Source organism: Balaenoptera physalus (genome assembly GCF_965194825.1).
Source record: "Balaenoptera physalus genome assembly, chromosome: 2".
Taxonomy (NCBI): Eukaryota; Metazoa; Chordata; class Mammalia; order Artiodactyla; family Balaenopteridae; genus Balaenoptera; species Balaenoptera physalus.
The window spans coordinates 1995532-2016825 of record NC_138883.1 but is presented as its reverse complement, the minus strand read 5'-3'; the positions used below and the strand labels follow the sequence as shown (position 1 = coordinate 2016825).

The 21294-nt window shown below is 51.6% G+C and overlaps 2 protein-coding genes across 8 annotated transcripts in view; both read right to left on the bottom strand.

The window, feature by feature from the left end:
• Nucleotides 1–1423: 1423 nt before the first annotated feature.
• The window catches only part of LOC309655671 (uncharacterized protein), a gene marked incomplete at its 3' end in the record, with an annotated part of 193088 nt that continues 173217 nt past the window's right edge, over nucleotides 1424–21294 (bottom strand). For all 3 annotated transcript variants that reach the window (XR_014260920.1, XR_014260921.1, XR_014260922.1), the window contains one exon: nucleotides 1424–2619. The remainder of the gene's footprint in view (nucleotides 2620–21294) is intronic.
• On the bottom strand, nucleotides 2613–21144 carry ATP5MJ (ATP synthase membrane subunit j). Of its 5 annotated transcripts, none has more exons than XR_014260930.1 (6): nucleotides 20993–21122; nucleotides 20395–20560; nucleotides 17939–18062; nucleotides 17180–17203; nucleotides 6953–8159; nucleotides 2613–6489 (listed from the first exon to the last, which is right to left on the bottom strand). XR_014260930.1 is itself a non-coding variant. In XM_082451143.1 (4 exons), exons 2-4 carry the CDS (start codon nucleotides 18060–18062, stop codon nucleotides 16456–16458), a joined length of 183 nt encoding a protein of 60 aa, XP_082307269.1. In that variant the 5' UTR covers nucleotides 20993–21144; the 3' UTR covers nucleotides 16340–16455. The 5 variants fall into 5 exon arrangements, 1 of the variants encoding a protein (XP_082307269.1); XR_014260931.1 differs by having other exon boundaries at nucleotides 20400–20560; XR_014260932.1 differs by lacking the exon at nucleotides 20993–21122 and adding an exon at nucleotides 20647–20895 and having other exon boundaries at nucleotides 20400–20560.

Sequence of the window (21294 nt, the reverse complement as noted above, 5' to 3'; positions counted from 1 at the left end):
AGTCGGCTTGGTGGGGTATGGACCGCGAGGGCTGCCCGAGGGCCCCCACCAAGAGCAGGTCTGGGGGCAGGGTCTGTCTATCCTTCCTGGCAGAAGGCAGCACCTGCACAGCCTCAGCTGGTGACAAAGGGGCAGAAACGCTCTGGACGTGGACAGAGGGCGCCGGCACAGCCGCTAATGAAAGGCCAGGGCAGTGGGAGCTGAACCAGCCTGCGGCTTCCTCGAGGCCCGGCCGCTGTGACCGCGATCGTGGTAATAACACCAGTGCCCATCGTGGGTGCTCAGGCTGCTGGTGTGGGATGTCTGGACACTGAACGGCCGGGAGCTCAGGAAGCCCCTCCCCGCGCGATCTCACTGATGCTGCCCTGGCTGGCTGGGCTGGGGGATTATTACTCTATTGTTTTTAAAGTGCCCTGTTGTCATTTTTTGATTACGGAAGCGATCCAAGCTCATGATAAAGACCTGTGAGCACTGAGTGGGTGGTGCTATTCGCTTGGTTCATGGTTCATGGATGGGGAGGTGACGCAGCCCATCGCAATTCATCAGTATCAGCAGCAGGATGACAAAAAGGATTTAGTCACCGTCCTTTGGGACACAGCTGGGTAAGGCTGCTGGCAGACAGGCAGGGTCTGCACCCCGGCCCTCCCAACCTAAAGCTGGCCAAAAATGAGGGTATTTTCTGCACAGTCCTGGGAGGTGAGGGCAGGAGTGGGGGCTAAGAGCAGATGGTGGCACAGTCCCCCAGCCGCTGGTGGCCGCAGCCCACAGGGCGACTGCCCATCTTGCTTCTCCAGCTGCTTCCTGCTGCCGGATCTGGGGCTGGGGTGCTCCGATGCCCTGGTGCTTCCCGGGGTTAGGGGAGGCCACTGAGAGCTGGCGGGCGCGGGGTGGCCCCTTTCATCCACACGCAGGTACCTGAAGACCTAGGCTGGGCTGCGTGCGTGAGGCTCCTCTGGGGAGCACGGGAGACAGGGGTCCTGCAGAGGAACTCTGTGCTGTGCATTTTTGTGGCCCTGATTTTAGTGACGAGCCCCTTGCCCAACCCAGACCATCATGTCCTGAGGAACACAGATCACCTAATTCATTCTCATGAAGTCTCACCGTGAGCTGCTGATGTGACCATCACCACTCCATTTTACAGATAAGGAAACTGAGGCTTGGGGGATGACGTTCACATGTCCAAAGCCACACAGTACTAAGTGGCTGAATTTGATTTGAACCATTCCAAGCCCTTCCCCCGTCTCCCAGCTCCCCGCCCACACTCGGCTCTCCAGGCCCTGATGCTATGGACACCATGCTGCCGCCCATCTTCAGGGAGCAGGGGCTCCCAGAGCCCAGCGGTGACCAGGCAGCGGGTGTGACCTCCTGGGGACTGCATTCCACCGAACCCGACACACACATTTTCCCCAGGCCTAGGTGTGAAACTTCGGGCGAGGGTGGCCAGATCTGGGGAACCTCCCAGAGCCCCTGGGCTGATCTGGGAAGATGTGCTTGTGTCTGGATGCTGCGCCCCCAGGATCTGGCCCAGAGCAGGCCTTCTGTGTTTGCCAACCGTGCCCCGGGGACAGGTAGATCATGGGCACACTTGGCTTAGAGACGCCTGGGCCTGGTTTGGGCTGAGAGTAGGGAATGGGAAAGGATATCAGAAAGGGGCGGGTGCTGAGAAGGGGGAGGGCCAAGTGCAGAATGCTGGTGGGCGCTGCAATCAACGCTGGTGCCTAAGGGGTCCGCTAGGAGGGTCTCAAGTTCAGAACACCTTGCAGGGGGGTTGCAGGGGCTTGAAAAAGCCTCCAAGTCACCCGTTTCCTGTTACTTCATTGGTGTTGGGGTGCAGGTTATCTGGCCTCCTTTAGTTTTGCTGCATGTTTTACTGTTTGGCTAATTAATCTTGGTCTGACAAACTTTCTTTTTGGAAGAAAATGTTTATTCATGGGTGTTTGGCCTGAAAAATACTATTGCTGGGTTTTCTGGCACCTCCAAACATTCAGGAGACACATGTGGAAGCCGAGCTGGGCGTCAAGGCTGCCTGCAGTGTCCCTCCGGGCTGGGAGCCCCTCCAGGTCAGGCCAGGCCCACCTCGGAACCACCTCTGACCCAGAGTCCAGGCCGAGGCCAGTATAGAGGCGGCGGCAGCACCTGCTTGTTGAGTGAATAACTCGCCTGGTTGGGGGACGGTTCCTGGAACGGAGGTGCCAAGAAGGTGAGAGAAGCCAGGCAGGAGGGCAGGGCTGCGTTAGTCTCTCAGAGTGTAATTCTTCTTGCCCTTGCAAGAAGGGTGCAATTTACATTTTTACTTATTTGAAATCACACAGTAATTCTTTTTTTAAAAAAATTAATTTATTTTTCGCTATGTTGGGTCTTCGTTGCTGCACACAGTCTTTCTCTAGTTGCGGCGAGTGGGGGCTACTCTTCGTTGCGGTGCGCGGGCTTATTATTGCAAGGGCTTCTCTTGTTGCGGAGCACAGGCTCTAGGTGCACGGACTTCAGTAGTTGTGGCACATGGGCTCAGTAGTTGTGGCTCGCGGGCTCTAGAGTGCAGGCTCAGTAGTTGTGGTGCACGGGCTTAGTTGCTCCGCGGCATGTGGGATCTTCCTGGACCAGGGCTCGAACCCGTGTCCCCTGTGTTGGCAGGTGATTCTTAACCACTATGCCACCAGGGAAGTCCCACACAGTTAATTCTTGAACACAGTCTCGTATAAATCAAAGTGTTACCAATAAAATCCAAGTCCATCTTGATCAAGCCCCTTTATTGTGCCCCCCGACTCCCAGTATATTCCCTGTTTTGTTCTGATGCCTACTTTGCCAGATTTTTACTGATATACAAGCTCGTGCCTATATAAACACATGGTTTGAGTTTTGCGCCTGTGTGTGCGTTTAAACTCAAAGGGTGTCGCTCTGTATGTATCATGCTGTAAACTGCTTTTCCCTTGAGCAGACTAAATCTTGGAGATTCTGTCAGTGCGCATAGATCTTCCTTATGACCTGCGTCTGCTGCGGAGGGCCCAAGGCTGCAGCAACGGCCCCACAGGAGTCAGCACGCCCACTTTACGGATGAGGAAGTTGAGGCTCAGAGAGGTTGGCTGACTTGCCCGGCGTCACCTCCAGCTGTGTGAGGGTCCGGTCTGGCAGGGACTGGGAGAGGGGCAGGTGGGAGTGGTGAGTGTGGAGCACAAAGAAAGGAGTGGCAGGTGAAGGGGACCCCAAGGGCAGAGCCCAGATGCCCGAGGGAGGAAATCAGTCAGGGCCTCTGGGAGTCTCAGCGATTCCAGATGGATCGGGGGGAAGCTGGCGCTCAGCTGGAAGCCGAGGAATTCTGCAGGCCCCGCCCAGCCACACGCTCGCTCTCCCTTCCGGGGCCGACTCCCCGGAGCCTCTGTGGCCAGGGTGCTCAGGGCTGGGCGATGACCGAGTGGGCCCTGTCCTCCAGGACACATGGCCCGGGCCCACTGCCATGCCAGGCGGGCCCAGGGGCAGGGGCAGGTCCTGCCCACGTCCACCCCCACATCCCCATGACACCGGCTCTGGGTGGCCTCTGCCGGGTGTTCATTCCCCAGGACTTAGGTCAGGGTGAGGCACGTGCCAGAAAGACCAGGCCACCCGGGCAGGCCCAGGGTGTGGCCTGCAGTGCTTCCCACGAAGGCCGAGCCGGCCAAGGTGCAAATTGGGGCGGGCTTCCCAAGGAGGTGGAAGGACGCAGGGAAGTGGCCTCCAGCCTCCTCAGCGCGCTGCTTCCTCCTGGCTCACTGCTGGCCTGCCCACCTGTGGCGGGAAGTCACCAAACCTCCCCAGACTTAGGAGCACGTGCCGGGTGATGGACCTTGCCCCACGCTCCCCACATGCGCCTGCCTCAGCTGACCCACTTCCCAGGCATTTGGCTGAAAGAGGCCAGGGCAATCCCGAGGGGTGGGGTGGGTGCGGCCGGGGTGTGTCCATGGCGCCAGCGCCCATGCAACATTCTCGGCCTGGTTTTCCAGGGCTGCGCCCCGCCTGACCACCTTGTGCCTGTCCCCTTGGAGGCCACTGGCTTATTCACAAGGCCACTTGTGCCCAGCGGCTCGGGGCATCGCTGCCAGCAGGCCGTCAGTAGGGGCCTTCCCAAAAGAGTCCCAGGGAGGAGCGTCCTTGGGCTTGGTCTGCAGGTTCCGTGCACCCCAGGCCCTCCTGCTCTCCTGGCTGCATGACTTGGACCAGCTACCTCTGGCCCTACAGGCTTCCTGACCTACAGTGGAGACTCTCAGATTCCATCTCACACACCGTTACCTGGATCAGACGGAGCCCGGTGTTCAGAAGGAACGGAGTGGAGCTGACCACAGGCTGCTGCATCGGGGTCAGGAGCAGCTCTGCTTTCTGAGTCGGTATCTTGCCCAAGCCGACTTACTCCCATCAAATCCCGTGGGGCTCACTTTTGGCGTTCTCAGTTCGGCTGCAGAGCAGAATCTCTTGGGGAGCATTTTTTTAAAACTTTCATTATGTGAAACATTGTTAATATTTTACATCAAACTTTTTACATAAGTAGACAGGATTTATACTGAACTTTCATATCCCCATATCAACCATCAACTCATGCCCATCTTGTTTTATTTATACTCTACCCAGTTCCCCTTCTCCCTACATTGTTTTGAATCAAAGGAGGTTTTTTTCTTTTTTCTTTTTTTTTTTTTTTAAGTACAAGTGCCAGACTCTCACCCCCAGGAATTTAATTGAGTCATCCAGGCTGGGGCCCAGGAAAAGTGTATTTTAGCAAAACTCCCTCCTGGGACACACAGAGGTGCAGCCAGTGGGGAGGGTTTACAGCCAGGAGATCTGTGGACCTGCTTCCAGGAGGGTCTGGGAGACACCGCAAGACCCTAGAGAGGTGGTACATGGGGTGTCAACCCAACAACCCTGACCTAGAAGTTCAGGTTTGGACGGCCCACTCTGAGGGCGCACAACACCTTCACTCCAGACGAGGGGAGAGAGATCCCATCCCACTCTGATGTGGACGGTCTGGAGGGGGTGCTGACAGCTCCATCAATCCCGTGCTTGGGAAAGCAAAGACCAGAGTGGATAAACCCACCTGGAAAGTGGTTAACTGGTCAACCACAAGGCTGCATGTTCCCAGGGGCTGTGCCAGCCAGTTGCTATCAAAGGAGATCCTGGCGCTGGCAGAGCTGGCCCACAAAGGATGCTTTGTTCACCTGTTAAAATAAACACTTCCCCTGGATATTTACTCCCGGGACTCAAATGTAATATGGGGTGTAAGTTACTCTTTAACAGGAGACTTGATCCAGGCCACCAAGCTCTCCTGAACTAATTTCCTGGAAGAAAGGCATCCCTCCGCCAGCCCAGGTTTTTATTAACCACTCCCCGTGGCAGTCACAGAGAGGCTGGCCGTGGCCATCACCCGGACCCCAGGTTCACCCTGAGAACCCTGGTCCTGAGGGCCAGCCTCCATCTTCCCTGAAGAAGAGTGGAGGTGACCAGTGAGTCCTCGCTGTCTGGGAAGTGAAACCAGAGGCACAGCAAACACGTGTTTTCCTCTGGTCTGTTCAGTTCCCACTTGGAGAGAACACGAGTGGACTTGGGCTCCTAGCCGGAGAAGGGGGCGTGCAGATGTCCAGACAGGCCCCTGGCACCAGGGCCCAGCACACACCCACAGCAACTGCCACCAAACCTGGACTTCTAGGTCAGGATCATTGGGTTGACATACTTGACACATCAATCTTTAAGGTTTAAATATAATTTCACGAACTTGGGGGCTTTTACAAATCAAAATTTTCAAAGCCCAGTCAATGACGCAGTGAGAGGTGATGGTCAGAGCTGTCGTGAAGGAAAGCCGGCTGCCAGTCTCTGCTTGTCACACCGATTGGATCAGGTGGACACCTGACCTGAAGGCAGCTCACGCACAGGCTGGCCATGCCCTGTAGCCTGGTGCAGAAAGATGGGCTGGGCCAGTCAGATGTCCCCCTCAGGTATCTGGACCAGGAAGAGAGGAGGGGAGATGCCCCGGGGAGGAGGGTGATGCAGCAAAACGTCACATGGGCCCCGCACGGCACCATGACCTCATCCTCGGGCCAAGACCAGGAGGAGGAGAGGAGTGGGCAGAACAGGCACCAGGGAGAAGAAATGCTAGCAGGGGGAGGCCTGAGGGACGCCGTGACCTTCCTTCTCCCAGATCCAGTTCTGCTTCCAGGAGGCCCGGGGGCCCCAATGCTTTCCTTGGGTTCCCCAGGGATCCTGTCCTGCCCAGGCCGACGTGAGGACAAGCCAAGTGAGAGCATCTTGGGATGGACGTCTGTGGACACTGGAGCCTGGTCTCCTTCCGGTCTGCCTCGGTTGACAGGAGGGGCAGGAGTGGAGTCGGGCTGTCCCCTGCACACGAGGCTGGCTCTGTGCCAGTCCAATGGGCACCTTCAGGTAAATGTAGGTCAGCTCGCATTGGCTCACATGCTGGGATGCTAGCACCTGGCTGCAGGTGCTGGGTGCAGGTGGCCCACCTGTGGGAGGGGCCTGGTGAACAGAGGGACAGTGTGGGTGGGAAGGGCCCGGGGAGGTCCTGGCCAGTGGTGACACTAGCTCCCTCTGTGCTGTGCCTGTATTTGACTGCAAACTGGGGACTGGAAGACAGTCCATCTCCTGGAGAGGGGACAGAGCCGGGCAGCAAGGCAGGACCTCTGATGCCCAGCTTTGCGCTCAAACAGTGGCTAGCAGGCAGGGGGCCAGCTCAGCCTGCTAACTGGATGCACCAGGGGGTGGAGGGGAGATGACACTGGGCCCAAGGCCACCCTCCAGGCTACCAGAAATTGACCTTAGGGCCACAAGACTAACTGTGGCCCCCAGGCACTGGTGCGGTGGGGCTGCCAGCCTGGGTCAGGCGTCGGGGGAGGGAAGGGAAGCAAGCGTTCAGATATGCAGCTCTTCCCGGTGACACCGGGGCGCTGGGCCCTGCGTTAGGAAAACCCGCTGTGCTCACCTGTGACTCACTGACTGGGCAGGACTGCAGGCGGCTGACGACCTGGCGGGAGCCTCTGCTCCAGGCTTCCTTCAGAGGCAGGCTCTTCCGAGGGTCTTGAACTTGTGTGATCAGAAGCTCCTCGAGGGCTCCTTAAAGCACAGGCTGCTGCCTGCCCGAGTGTGTGATGCCACAGGTCTGGCGGGGCCTGAGGACCTGCATTTCCTACCGGTTCCCAGATGCTGCCGCCGCTGCAGTGGCCCCGGGACCCCACTCTGAGAGCCACCGCTGTGGCTGAAGCCATTTCAGACAGGACGTATTTTCAATCACTCTGCACCTGCTTCCTTTTGGAAGGGGGCTGCGGCCCCGTCCAGTGCGCTTGAACCACCTCTCCTGGACGACTGTCTCCAGGGTGCTGGGGCTCGAGGGCAGGGATCTGGGGAGTGAGGGCAGAGCCCTGCTTCCTTCCTGAAGGTGGGGTGCGGAGACCTCTAGGCAGTGCCTGGGGCTCAGGGCACAGCTCACCTGTGGAAAGGGGTTCTTGGCAGGGATGGGGACCCAGGGACCCCACTTCGATGGCTGGCAGAGGCTCTGAGGCCAGTGGCGCCTCAGCACACGGGATGGACTTTGGAGCTGCTCCGGCTCCCCGGGTGAGGGCACGGGAGGCCACAGTGCTGGTTTCACTAGAAAAGCCACTGGGTTTTGAGGCCAGAGAGGAGATGCAAACACAAGGCTCCTCTCTGCCCTTTTCAAAAGACAGAATGCCCGCACTTCAATGGCAGTGTCTGCACTGAGTCCGGCCATTGTTCGCAGGAGGTAGAACCCCAGCCTCCAGGACAGGCGGCTCCTCTGTGCTCCCCACAGGAGTCCCTTTGTGGGGTGGGGGAGGCGCTGGGCCCCAGCCAGTCTCCTGGATACTTCAGGACACTGGCAGGTCTGCTGTGACATTCCCAAGCCCCAGGCTGGGGTACCAAGTCACCTGAAGGAAGGTGATATGAAGGTCAGGGGAGAGCGCAGTGGCATGGCCGCCGTGCCGAGGTACCTGTGTGCAGGGCCGTGTACTGGGCACCCCTGGGATTCCTGTCACGTTCATTTGAAAGGTGTCTGGAGGCTCAGGATGGGTGGTCAGAAGCCGACCCCCAGGAGAGGACGCAGGTGCGGGTGGCTTCTTGGGGAAGTGGCCCCAGGGGAGACCGCGAGGGTGGAGGGGAGCAGGCTTTGTAACACTCTGGAAGAGGAAGAAGCCAAGCCGGGGGCCCTCAGGGGAGTGCCGCCCTGGGGACGTGAGCTCCCGGCACTCCTGGCTCCTCCCTGGGCCAGCCCCCAGAAGCAACTTTGCAGGGGCTGCAATGGGCGAGGCCAGCAAAGCCGGGAGGGCGCTCAGGGCCATGAGCAGATCCCAGGGGTCTGGGGCAGCAGTGACAGCACCCACCCCACCTGAGTCCTCCATAGACCCTTCAAGCTGGGAAGGAAAACGTCCTTGTAATTCTTTTAAGAAATTCCTTTCATCTACCAAGGAAGATATGTAACGATTAAAAGAGCTTAGTGATTATAACCCACAATGGAATAGAATCTGAAAAAGAACATATATATATAGAGAGAGAAAGATATATATGCATATCTAATTGAATCACTGTGCTATACACTTGAAACTAACACATTATAAATTAACTACACTTCAATTAAAAAAAAAATAAAAGAGCTTAGTGACACCAGAAGGGTGTATGCAAAACATGGTGAGAGCAGGAGGTGTGGATTCCATCTTGGGGCTTCCTGCGCTGTCCCTCGGCTCAGGAAGAGCTGGAGAATGCTGGGCAAAGGCTCACCATGAAGAAAAGAGAAAACCCAAATAAACAAAACAAGAAATGAAAGAGGAGAAATCACAACTGATACTGCAGAAGCACAAAACACCATAAGAGAACACTATGAATTATCACATGCCAACAAATTCGACAACCTAGAAGAAATGTACAACTTTCTAGAAACATACAGCCCACCAAAACTGAATATAGTAGAAACAGACAACTTGAAAAGAACGATCACTAAATGTGAAATAAAATCTGTAATAAAAAAACTCCTTACAGGGGGCTTCCCTGGTGGCACAGTGGTTAAGAATCCGCCTGCCAATGCAGGAGACACGGGTTCAAGCCCTGGTCCGGGAGGATCCCACATGCGGCAGAGCAACTAAGCCCGTGCACCACAACTACTGAGACTGCGCTCTAGAGCCCACGAGCCACAACTACTGAACCCACGCGCCGCATCTACTGAAGCCCGTGCACTCTGGAGTCCGTGCTCTGCAACAAGAGAAGCCACCACAGTGAGAAGCCCGCGCACCGCAACGAAGAGTAGCCCCCGCTCACTGCAACTAGAAAAAGCCCACACACAGCAACGAAGACCCAACACAGCCAAAACTAATAAATAAATTAAAAAAAAAAAAAAAAAAAGAATCCGCCTACCAATGCAGGGGACACGGGTTTGAGCCCTAGTCCAGGAATATCCCACATGCCGTGGAGCAACTAAGCCCGTGCGCCACAACTGCTGAGCCTGCACTCTAGAGCCCATGCTCCACAACAAGAGAAGCCACCGCAATGAGAAGCCCACGCACTGCAACGAAGAGTAGCCCCTGCACAGCAATGAAGACCCAATGCAGCCAAAAATAAATAAATAAAATAAATAAATTAAAACAAAACAAAAAAAACCTCCCTACAAACAAAAGTCCAGGACCAGATGGCTTCACAAGTGAATTCTACCAAACATACAAAGATGAACTTATACCAATTCTTCTCAAACTCTTCCAAAAGACTGAAGAGGGAACACTTCCAAAGACATTATATGAAGCCACCATCACCCTGATATCAAACCCAGACAAAGACATCACCAAAAAAGAAAATTACTGGCCAATATCTTTGATGAATATAGATGCAAAAATTCTCAACTAAATATTAGCAAACTGGACTTCCCTGGTGGCACAGTGGTTAGGAACCCGCCTGCCAATGCAGGGGACACGGGTTCGAGCCCTGGTCCGGGAAGATCCCACATGCCACGGAGCAACTAAGCCCATGCACCACAACTACTGAGCCTGTGCTCTAGAGCCCACGAGCCACAACTACTGAGCCCATGTACCACAACTACTGAAGCCTGCACACCTAGAGCCCGTGCTCTGCAGGAGAAGCCATCACAATGAGAGGCTTGTGCACCACAACGAAGGGTAGCCCCCGCTCAACGCAACTAGAGAAAGCCCATGTGCAGCAACGAAGACTCAATGCAGCCAAAATAAATAAATAAATAAATAAATAAATAAATAAATAAATTTATATTAAAACAAAATTAGCAAACTGAATCCAACAACACATAAAAAAGATCATACACCATGACCAAGTTGGATTCACCCCAGGGGCACAAGGATGGTTCAACATACGCAAATCAATCAATGTGATACACCACATCAACAAAAGAAAAGATAAAAACCACATGATCATCTCAATAGATGCAGAAAAAGCATCTGATAAAATTCAACATCTATTCATGATAAAAACCCTTACAAAAGTGGAATAGAGGGAATATATCTCAAATAATAAAAGCTATTTATGACAAACTCACAGCCAATATAACACTCCATGGTGAAATGCTGAAAGCCTTCCCCCTAAAATCTGGAATAAGACAAAGGATGCCCACTTTCACCACTTTTCTTCAACACAGTATTGGAAGTCTTAGCCATAGCAATTAGACAAGAAAAAAAAAAACGGTAGTCAAATTGGCAGGGAAGAGGTAAAATTGTCATTATATGCAGATGACAGAATACTATATATAGAAAACCCTAAAGACTCCATACAAACACTACTATAACTGATAAATGAATTCAGCAAGATTGCAGGATACAAGTTTAACATACAGAAATGGGTTGTATTTCTTTACACTAACAATGAAACATCAGAAAGGGGATGTAAACAAACAATTTAAAAAAAAATTTATTTTAGGCTGTGTTGGGTCTTTGTTGCTGCATGTGGGCTTTCTCTAGTTGCAGCGGGCAGGGGCTACTCTTCGTTGCGGTACGCAAGCTTCTCATTGAGGTGGCTTCTCTTGTTGCAGAGCACAGGCTCTAGGCGCATGGGCTTCAGTAGTTGTGGCACGCGGGCTCAGTAGCTGTGGCTCATGGGCTCTAGAGTGCAGGCTCAGCAGTTGTGGCGCACGGGCTTAGTTGCTCCGCAGCATGTGGGATCTTCCCAGACTAGGGCTCGAACCCATGTCCCTTGCATTGGCAGGTGGATTCTTAACCACTGCGCCACCAGGGCAGCCCAGCTGAAAGTTTTTTATACATGCACTTATATATATATTTTTTAAATAAATTTATTTATTTATTCATTTTTGGCTGCGTTGGGTCTTTGCTGCTGTGCGTGGGATTTCACTAGTTGTAGTGAGCAGGGGTACTCTTCGTTGTGGTACGTGGGCTTCCCATCGTGGTGGCTTCTCTTTGTTGCGGCGCACAGGCTCTAGGTGCGTGGGCTTCAGTAGTTGCAGCAAATGGGTTCAGTAGTTGTGGCTCACGGGCTCTAGAGCACAGGCTCAGTAGTTGTGGTGCATGGGCTTAGCTACTCTGCAGCATGTGGGATCTTCCCGCACCAGGGCTCGAACCCACGTCCCCTGCATTGGCAGGTGGATTCTTAACCACTGCGCCACCAGGGAAGTCCTAGATGCACTTATATTGTGGATGTCACGTTTCATCACTACTTTGCTGAGAAACTTTACACGAATGGATGTTTAATTTTGTCTAATGCTTTTTTTTTTTTTGCATCTATTGAGATATTGTTTTTCCTTGTTATTGTATTAATATGGTGAGCTACATTGATTTTTTTTTTTTAGTTAAGCAAAGAACACCTTATTTCTGCTACACATAACAGCATACTGCCCTAAGAAACAACTACTACTATTTTTTTCTTATTGAAATACAGCTGATTTTCAGTGTTGTGTTAATTACTGCTGTACAGCAAGGTGATTCAATTATACATACATACATACACATATACATATATGTATATACACATTCTTTTTTAAACATTTTTTTCCATTATGATTTGCCATAGGATATTGAATATAGTTCTCTGTGCTACACAGTAGGACCTTGTTGTTTATCTATTCAATATATAAAAGCTTACATCTGCTAACCCCAACCTCCCACTCCATCCCTCCCCCACTACTACTATTTTAGTTTCAGCATTAACATGTGCACTTACAAATATAGGTCAGCATGTATATTAAAAATATGCCAGTAATCTCTGCTCCCTGGAGAAAACAATGTTGTAGATAGATTATCAGTCAGTCAGCTGAGGATTATGTCATTAGTCTTTGTTCTTAAGAATCAGTAGGTTCTCTGCTGTTTGCCAGATTCTTTCTCTTGGGGAACCTGCCAGCGTAACCTTAAGCCTGCTCCTATTCAGGGTTTCTTAAACATCTCAATTTCTCTCCGTTCTATTGAATGTTGCCATTGATTAAAATCCAGATCTCATTGATTTTTGAATGTTAAACCAACCCTTCCTTGCTCATGACTTCTTTTTACTTTTGATTGGATTCAATTTGCTAAAATTTTGTTAAAAAATTTGGCATCTATGTTCAAGAGGAATATTGGTCTATAATTTTCTCTTAATGTTGTTCTACTTTTGAATCATGCTGGTGCTGATCTCACAGAATGAGTTGGGGAGTGTTCCCCCTGTTCTATTAAGGAAGAATTTGTGTACAATTGGTATTATTTCATTCTTCAATATTTGGTGTAACTCATCAGGGAAGCCATCTGAGCCTGGAGTTTTCTGAGAAAGTTTTCAACTACAGATTAAATTTCTTTCATATAGGGCTGTTTAGGTTCTCCATTCTTCTTGAGTGAGCTTCAGTGGTTTGTGTTTCACAAGGAATTTGTCCATTTCATACACCCTGTAGAATTTTCTGGTTTCAAGCTCTCTGTGATATTCCCTTATCCTTTTAATATCTATAGAATCTGTAGTAATGGCACCTCCCTCATTCCTGATATTACTTTTTTCTTCTCCCTTTATTTTTTCTTCACCAGTCTGGCTAGAGTATTTGTCCATTTTATTTATCTTCTCAAAGAACAAGCTTTTGCTTTCACTGAGTGCCTACTACGAATGCCTGGTCCTATGTGAGATACCAGGTGGAAAGAGATGAATTAGTGTCCTTTACATAAATCTGCTATTTATTTTTATTCTTTTTTAGAAAGTCCTCTGCTTTTTTTTTTTTTTTTTTTCTTTTTTTTTAATTTATTTATTTATTTTATTTTTATTTTTGGCTGTGTTGGGTCTTCGTTTCTGTGCGAGGGCTTTCTCCAGTTGCGGCGAGCGGGGGCCACTCTTCATCGCGGTGCGCGGGCCTCTCACTGTCGCGGCCTCTCTTGTTGCGGAGCACAAGCTCCAGATGCGCAGGCTCAGTAGTTGTGGCACACGGGCTTAGTTGCTCCGTGTCATGTGGGATCTTCCCAGACCAGGGCTCGAACCCGTGTCCCCTGCATTGGCAGGCAGATTCTCAACCACTGTGCCACCAGGGAAGCCCTCCTCTGCTTTTTATTTCTGAAATTTTTAAAAAAATTAATTAATTTATTATTTATTTTTGACTATGTTGGGTCTTTGTTGCCGCACAGGCTTTCTCTAGTTGCGGTGCATGGGCCTCTCACTGCGGTGGCTACTCTTGTTGTGGAGCACGGGCTCTAGGCGCGCGGGCTTCAGTAGTTGTGGCTTGTGGGCTCTAGAGCGCAGGCTCAGTAGTTGTGGTGCACGGACTTAGCTGCTCTGCAGCATGTGGGATCTTCCCGGACCAGGGCTCGAACCCATGTCCCCTGCACTGGCAGGCGGACTCTCAACCACTGTGCCACCAGGGAAGTCCCAAACCTGCAATTTATGATCAATCATCTTACAGGTTCCGCACAGCTCGACTGGGGCGCACGCACCCCGGGATATATTAATACAGTGACAAGCAAGAAACACATGCTTCCTCCGGAGGCTCCCTGGTGGCTGAAACACATTGTTGAAAGTTACCCCTTCAGATGCTGGGACCGTGTTCTCCTCCCTCTGCCTTTAGGGTCCTCCACAGGCCACTCTGAAGAACACTGACGAAGCACGGATGGGCGGGATGCGTGGACCTCAGGATAAAGGGCCTCCTTGGAGCTCCATCTGGAAACTGGCTGCTCCTGCCCGCGGGTGAGTTCGAGGCCCTCTCTGCTTCTGTAGACAGACGCCTCTCTTCTGTCGGCACCGCCAGAGCGCTGTTCTGAACAGGGTGCCCCCCCCGCACCCCCCGCCCTCCGTGCCCAGCACAGTTCCGGGCAGTCCCACATCTGTGCTCAGTGCCCACAGGAAGCCTGGCGACGACAGGCTGGCGGCGCGCACTGGCTCCACCTGCAGGCCACCTCGGGACATGACCGGCTTGTGTGCAAACAGCAATTGGGTTCTGGGCAGCAACAAAACTCTGCTTCTTTTCTGCGACAAAACACGCTGTCTTCACTTAGGAATTAGGGACGGGAAACCACTTGGTGCAGCAGGAAGACAGTTTTGTTCCACTCTTTAAGGCATGGCTGACGCTGGGCACAATCTCCGGGGGTGGGGGTGGGGGTAGAGCAGGTCTCTCCTCGACATCCTCCAACCTGCCACTCTGCATCACTCACAGGCCAGAGGGTCCACCTTTCATAGGATACGCTCCATCTCAGCCAAGTTCCCTTCACAACACAAATCCCAAGAGCCCCTCACCCCATTCTGCACAGGTGCAGTACGGGCAACTGGTCCATGATGGGTTTTTATTTACTGATGATTGTAACTAAATGACCCCACAAGCGGTAGAGGGGGACATGCTCCCAGGGCCCGCACACCAGCTCCTCTGCTGACTCCAGGGGCTGGCTGCCCAGGCCTCACCTTCTCCTTCTCTGGATAAGAGCTCAGCTTCCCGGAGCGCAAGTCCTGGTCCCAGCATCGGCTAGCTGACCTCTGGCACATCACTGCCCTCTCTCAGCCTCAGTTTCCTCCTATGTAAAATGGGACTGCAGCTCTACGTCATTCGGTTCCTAGGACTGAATGTGCTAAGAGGCATAGCACCAGGGGAACACGGGTGGACACTGGTGTAGTGGATGTAAGGGCTCGGAGTGGGGGTGGGGGGCGGAATGGGACTTCCTTTGTACGGCTCAGTGGTTCTCAAAGTGTGGTCCCGGGGCATCAGCACGTCCTGGGAACTCGTGAGAAATACAAGTTCTCAGGCCCCTTGCCACACCAATGGAAGCAGAAATGCTGGGCCCCGCTAGTCCTTGCTGACAGTCCTCCAGGTGATACTGTCTCAGAATAGATGGCCCACGAGTAATTTTTAAGATTAGGACTTTCTGATCCGCAGTGCTGACTCATCCTCTGGACGGAGAAGAGAACAAAAGCTTATCGGAGAAAACGTGATCCCTGCTTTAGAATGGAACGCTGCTCCCAGCTCCAATGCCAGCTCTCATTGGGGCTGTACGATGCTTTCACGCCAGTTCCCCGTTGAGCCAACAACCGTAAGGCAGTCAGTGAGCCTGATAAGTGGGTTTTATCCCCATTTTACAATAGAAGAAACCAAGGCTCAGAGACCCCACCCAAAAGTGGCAGCCATCTGTCAGGCACCAACCATGGCGAGAGACCAGGACCAAGACCTGGGCCACCATTTCTATTCCACAGGCAGACCCCCATCACCTGCAAAGCACCAGATTTCAAACTGGACTCAATTCCACCCCTACGTTTACTGCTTTAGAATCTATTTTTTAAATGCAATTTTAGGGGTTTTGGTAATTGCCTTAAATGGAGAAAAACATTATGCAGCATTCACTTGATATTAGCCAAACTAGAAGAGGTATCAATTGATTTTTTAAAAAAAAATTTATGTACCTTGCCTTAGAAGTGATTTCTGGATAAAATTTTCTAGAGCTTATAATTCCATCCACCATATGATCTAATACTGCTTATTTCTAAAGCATTTTACATAACTTTGCTGTACACCTGAAACTAACACTGTAAATCAAGTATACTCCAATAAAATTTTTTTTAAAAAAGGCATTTTACAGTTTAAATAATGCTCTTGCATACTTTCTCTCACTGCACTCCACAGTAACTCTAAGTTAGAACTTACACATTATCTCCATTTTCCAGATGAGAAAACAGAGGCTCAGGGAGGTCACAGGAGTTAAGTAGCAGAATCATCTGCTTAACATTTACTGACCTTCAGAGTGTGAAGCCTAGATCTGCCCTCCACCCCTGCGCTAACGGAGGTGTTCACTCCTCAGCCCCTTGGATCTCCTAAGGACAGGGCAGCTCGGCGAGGCTCTGGCTGCACCTGGCGCGCGCAGACCTACTCGGAGCGCGGCAGGCGCGGGGCGGAGGGAGAGACACGGCGCAGGCAGCATGCGTCTCACAGGTACGTTTATTCATGTCCAAGGGCAGGGGCACTGCTGCAAGTCAACATGATGTCCCACGTTCCCACAGCACAGCCAGACCGATGTCCCATCCAAGGAGAGCTCGTTAATGATGCCCGTGAGCAGGCGCAGGACTGGAAGCTTTTCAGGGAGAAGCACAACAGACACAGTTTAGGAGGAAAGGAAGAAGCAGAAGGCAGCTCGTCACAGAGGTGCGTGCCGACAAGCCAGAGGCGCAAAGGACAACTTCCAGTACGACGGAGCACGTGGAGGGTTATTTCTACGTGGATGTATACGGAGGGTCTGCGCAATCAACATGGGCACGCAGCTCACGTGCAGGCGCACAGAGCAAGCGGCATGGAAATGTCTTCTCCCCAAGGTCAAGGGCCAGTCCTAAGTTTGCACAGGACTCAGATGACTAGAGTTTCACTGTCACTTGGAAGTGAAGTGAAGAAATGCCCAGCACTAGGGCACACATTTATGTGGTTCTTGCTTTCACAACACGTTTTACAGGGCAGCCCACGGGCACAGCTAACTCCTGCTTGCCTACTGGTGGCACCAGCTAGCCCCGATCAATTCATTTCACTCCTGGAAGCTGTACTTGGCCCACGGGGTGAGCAATGGTTTTCAACGCTCAGACTGCGGGGAGCAGAGCTTCGGAACCCTCTCCCAGCAGGCCAGCACACGCCACCTTCTGAAGTGTTCCTACTGCATCTGTGTGCTTACTGAACCTCGCGTCAGCTTCAATTCACAACAGGGATATACCTTGTCCCAAAAAGGTACGATGGGGTTTCTCATTCCCCACCCATTTTAAGAAGCAGAAATCTTACCTTTCAAGGCTTTACTTCTTTTATCTAAAATAAATGGAAAGAAAAATTGGTCATATCAATGCTTTACAAAAATGCCTTTAGTCGACTCACTTGAAATCATCATTTGGCTGAAAAGTTCATAGCTTAGGCAAAGCTGTTAAATGAAGCCTTCAGAAAATAGGAATTCCTATAGTGTCTCAAAGCCAAGAAGTGGTAAAAATTCTACCACAGATGTTCTCTGAACAGTTAAATAGCCCTTCAGAATCTGCAGGACTCTTCACTCTCTACCAGATCCTAACCTCCAGTCTTGCAGTTTAAAGTTTCTCCTTTCTTTCCTCTTTTCAACCAATCGCTCATTCATACACAGTTGGGCCTCATCTCTGCTTCACTGAGAACCAAACGGTTACTCTGCCCCAACTTTAATTACGAAAATATTTAAACATTCAGATCAGTGGAAAAGGTACAGTAAAACACTGCATACCATGACACTTCATCCCTAAATATTTTAACCTGCATCTCTTAAAACTAAAGACATCTCCCATGCATTCTAAATACCATTGCCACACCTAAGAAAATTAACAATTCCGATATCAAGGTCTTGTTCAAATTTCTTATCACTGCCGTAGCTCTTACACTCCCCATGTTTTAACAAAGGACCACCAGGGGTTCTGATGTTCACTCCTACTTAAGAACCATAGTTTCTTTACAATATGAATTGTGATTCCTCTTGAAAGTAATTTTCTTCTTGACCTCCAATGAATCAAACACAAAGAAACTTACCAGCACTCCTGATCTTATAAACGATAAAAGCCATCAGCCCCGTTCCTACCCAAATCTCCTGGTAAACTTGGGTATAGTAGGGCTTCATGGGGATCCAAACATTCTTAATAAAGCTTTGAAGCATCTGAAAAGGAACACAGTGATAAATATTACCATGACTATTGTTTTAAACCTAACTGGTAAGAGGTTTCCATTTATTAAGTTTGACCCTATTTCCCAAACTATTCAACAGGGAGCAGCCCCTATGCCGAATCTGCTACCTGAAGCCATTCCAACATCTACATGGGGACTCTTGCTCTCAACAGCTTTCCAAGCTCCACTCACCTCTCACCATCCCCTGACCTTGGCCATCCGGGCACTCCATCACTTCACATTCCTCCAGCCCCAGAGCTCTCCCAGCCCGTGCCGTCCCGCACTGTCATCAATGGTCCCCCTCTCTGAAGGCTATTCTCCACGAGTGCCCCCAAATTATGCCAAGAATTACACACTTTTGAAGAAACTAGCATACTTGCATCACCATGTTAAGAACTGTTGGCACTCAAAGCTGAAAAAGAACATGGTCAAGGCATGGTGATTTCCCTGTGAGAGTAACACCCAGACTTGAGCTCACGTTCATCAGCTGTATCTCAGTCCTTCGTTTGTTTTGTTTGAATCTCAGCTGTATTGAGGCATAAATGACATATAAAACTGTAAGATATTTACGGTGTACACCATGGTGGTGACTTGATACATGTGCACAATGTGCAGGGACTTCCCCCGTCTAGGTGATTAACACATCCATCAACTCACTTTTTTTTTGGAGAGAACTTTCAGTTCTCTAAAGAGCCAGAGCATCTGGGAAAACAGTGTCCTTGGTAGAGGCAGCTCATGGGCCAAGACCCAAGGTCAGAACACGCTTGGAGTGGGAGGAACAGCGAGAAGGCCACTGTGGTCGCTCAGATTCAAATCCTGGCTCTCTCACTTTCCAGCTAACTTAAACTGCCTCGGTTTCCTCATCTCTAAAACAGACATAAAAACAGCACCCGCCTCAGAGGACTGTTATGAAGATGGAGGAGTTGCTATGTGTCAATTACAGTATCTGCTGTCCTACAGCAAGTGCTTGTTACATAAAGTGTCATGGCTGGGCTAGTGGACAGAAGATGGCCAGGTCATACAGGGCCTTGGCAGCCACAGCAAAGAGCGCAGCTTTTATTCTCAGAATGTCATGCAAATTTAACAGCATTCATGAAGTGCTTTACTTGCTTATCTCCTGCACTACTTGGAGAAGATCACACAGTTGCCTGAGATCACACAGCTGGATCTGTAAGTCACCCAGCTGGATCTGCTCCTCATTACTGAGTATCCGCTCCGAGGCCTGGCTTCCAGCTCTTCCAAAGAGAGAACATACCCAGGCTGAGGCCCAGGCCTGAAGGCTAGCCAGCTCCCTGAGTGACCCAGGAAGCCGTGGCTGTGTCCTCCTCCTGGAACCCCTTGCAGACATGTCTGCCCTCACATTTCCTGTCTTCAGGCAGTACTGGGATGCTCTGTCAGAGCATAACGTACAAGAAACCGACAGCCCTGTCCTGAAAAGGCAGCTGAGAGGATCCAAACAGGATGTGGAGGAAGCCTCTGGAAGCCCTGGACAGGAAGAGTTCAGAGGGACTGAGCAAATTCCTCTCCTCCCTGTGCCCAGCACTGACTGGGAAGGAAGACCAATGGGGTCGGAAGCCTGCGAATCCTGGGTTCCTACACCAGTTCAACCTGTTTTGCCCTCGATCCTGGGAATGTCTTGAAGCTGTCATTTCAGAGGTTTCCCTTTCTGTGAAACAGGGATAGCTCCACCTGCCCCACTGGGCTCTCAAAGTAAAGGACCCCAACCTACTGCCTGGTGTGGAATAAAACTCAGTAAATGATCGCAGCAAGAGAAGAAAGAATTGCTGCAAATGTCCAGCTGACTACAACAGTACTAAGCTCCTGAGATTCTACGAGGAAGGACTTAAGAAGCTGAGGGCAAGCCCAGGTCAGGTAGGGGCCTTAGAGCAAGGCCAGAAGAGGATCTAGAAGGAAAAGAGCAAAGCAAACTAGGAGGGTGTAAAGGAGGTAAGAAGGGGCCAAAGAAACTTCTGTTATCTCCATATTTTGCTCAGGGCCCAGGCCCCTGGTGTTGTCTCCTCACCTAGAATTACCCAAGAGTGCTACAGGGTAGGTACATGGCAAATGCTTACTTCCCACCCCGCCTTTGGCCCAAGGCTGCCATATCTGGCTGGACAAGCGACAAGTTCCCAATGTCTACAAAATGAGGCCCCCTACTTTTTCTGCCTGAGTTCACTCTATCTAGCATCGTTTCCCAGCTGTGTGAGTTTTATTAGCGCCCATTCCTTCAAAGACCCATCCTATTCAAAGGCCAAGCAGGTGCCCGCTGTGTCCGTTTAAGTCTGCAAAGTGGTTGGTATGTTACATTAACAGCAAACTATTACCTGACCTTACACTGGAAACAGGAAACGTCTGACCCGTTGAGCCTCAGACCGGGCTTCACAGGCTGAGGTCCGTACAACTGCAATCACCTCCGATCCCGTTTTGGTCCCCGTTTCCCCCTCTCCCAAAGCCTTGTCATACGTACAGTGTAGCTCCGAGAACAGTGTGCTGCAAGGAAACTTGAGGTGTAAAGGGGAGAAGAGACTAAACGTGGGGTAAGAGCTCTCGGCTTGGATCCTGACTCCATCACTAACCTGCCGAGTAAGCTCGGTTAGGTGGTTGAACCTCTCACGGCCGAAGGAAAAGGCGTAGCGAGGCCTCGACTTTACTCGCCAATAACAGCTAACCCCCGGACGACCTCCCTTTACAGTTTGGGGGACCCAAGTAAAAAGTGCGCGTGGGCAGGGGGAGGAATTGGACCTCAAGGTCAGGGGGGATGGAGATGTGGCCGCGGTGGGGCCGGGGAGGCTCCCGCCCGCCGCCCGCCGCCCGCTCCCGCCGTGGAGGCCACTCCGGGCCCCAGGTCCTCGCCGCCCGCGATCCGGCCCCTCACCGTACCGGCTGCCCCGCGCCGAGCGCCGACCCCAGCCCCGCACTCACCTCGGCGAAGAACTAGCGGCTCAGCTAGCCCTAACTCACAGCTGATGACTCGGAAAGGTCACTGAGCACGCAAGCGCCGCGCGGGGCCTGCCGGGAAGGCGGAAGGAGCGGCGTCGCCCTAGACCAGCACGCCAACCCCCCCAGCCGCGCCTGCGCACCACAGCGCCCCCAGCGGCCGCCCGGGTTCGGCCGCCTGGAGGGTTGGGTGAGGGGACGTGGGGGGGTGTGTGTCACAATCCGGTGACTTAACCGTCCGGATTTGCCTGGGAGTGGGACTTTCAGTGCTGAAACAGAGAAGGTCT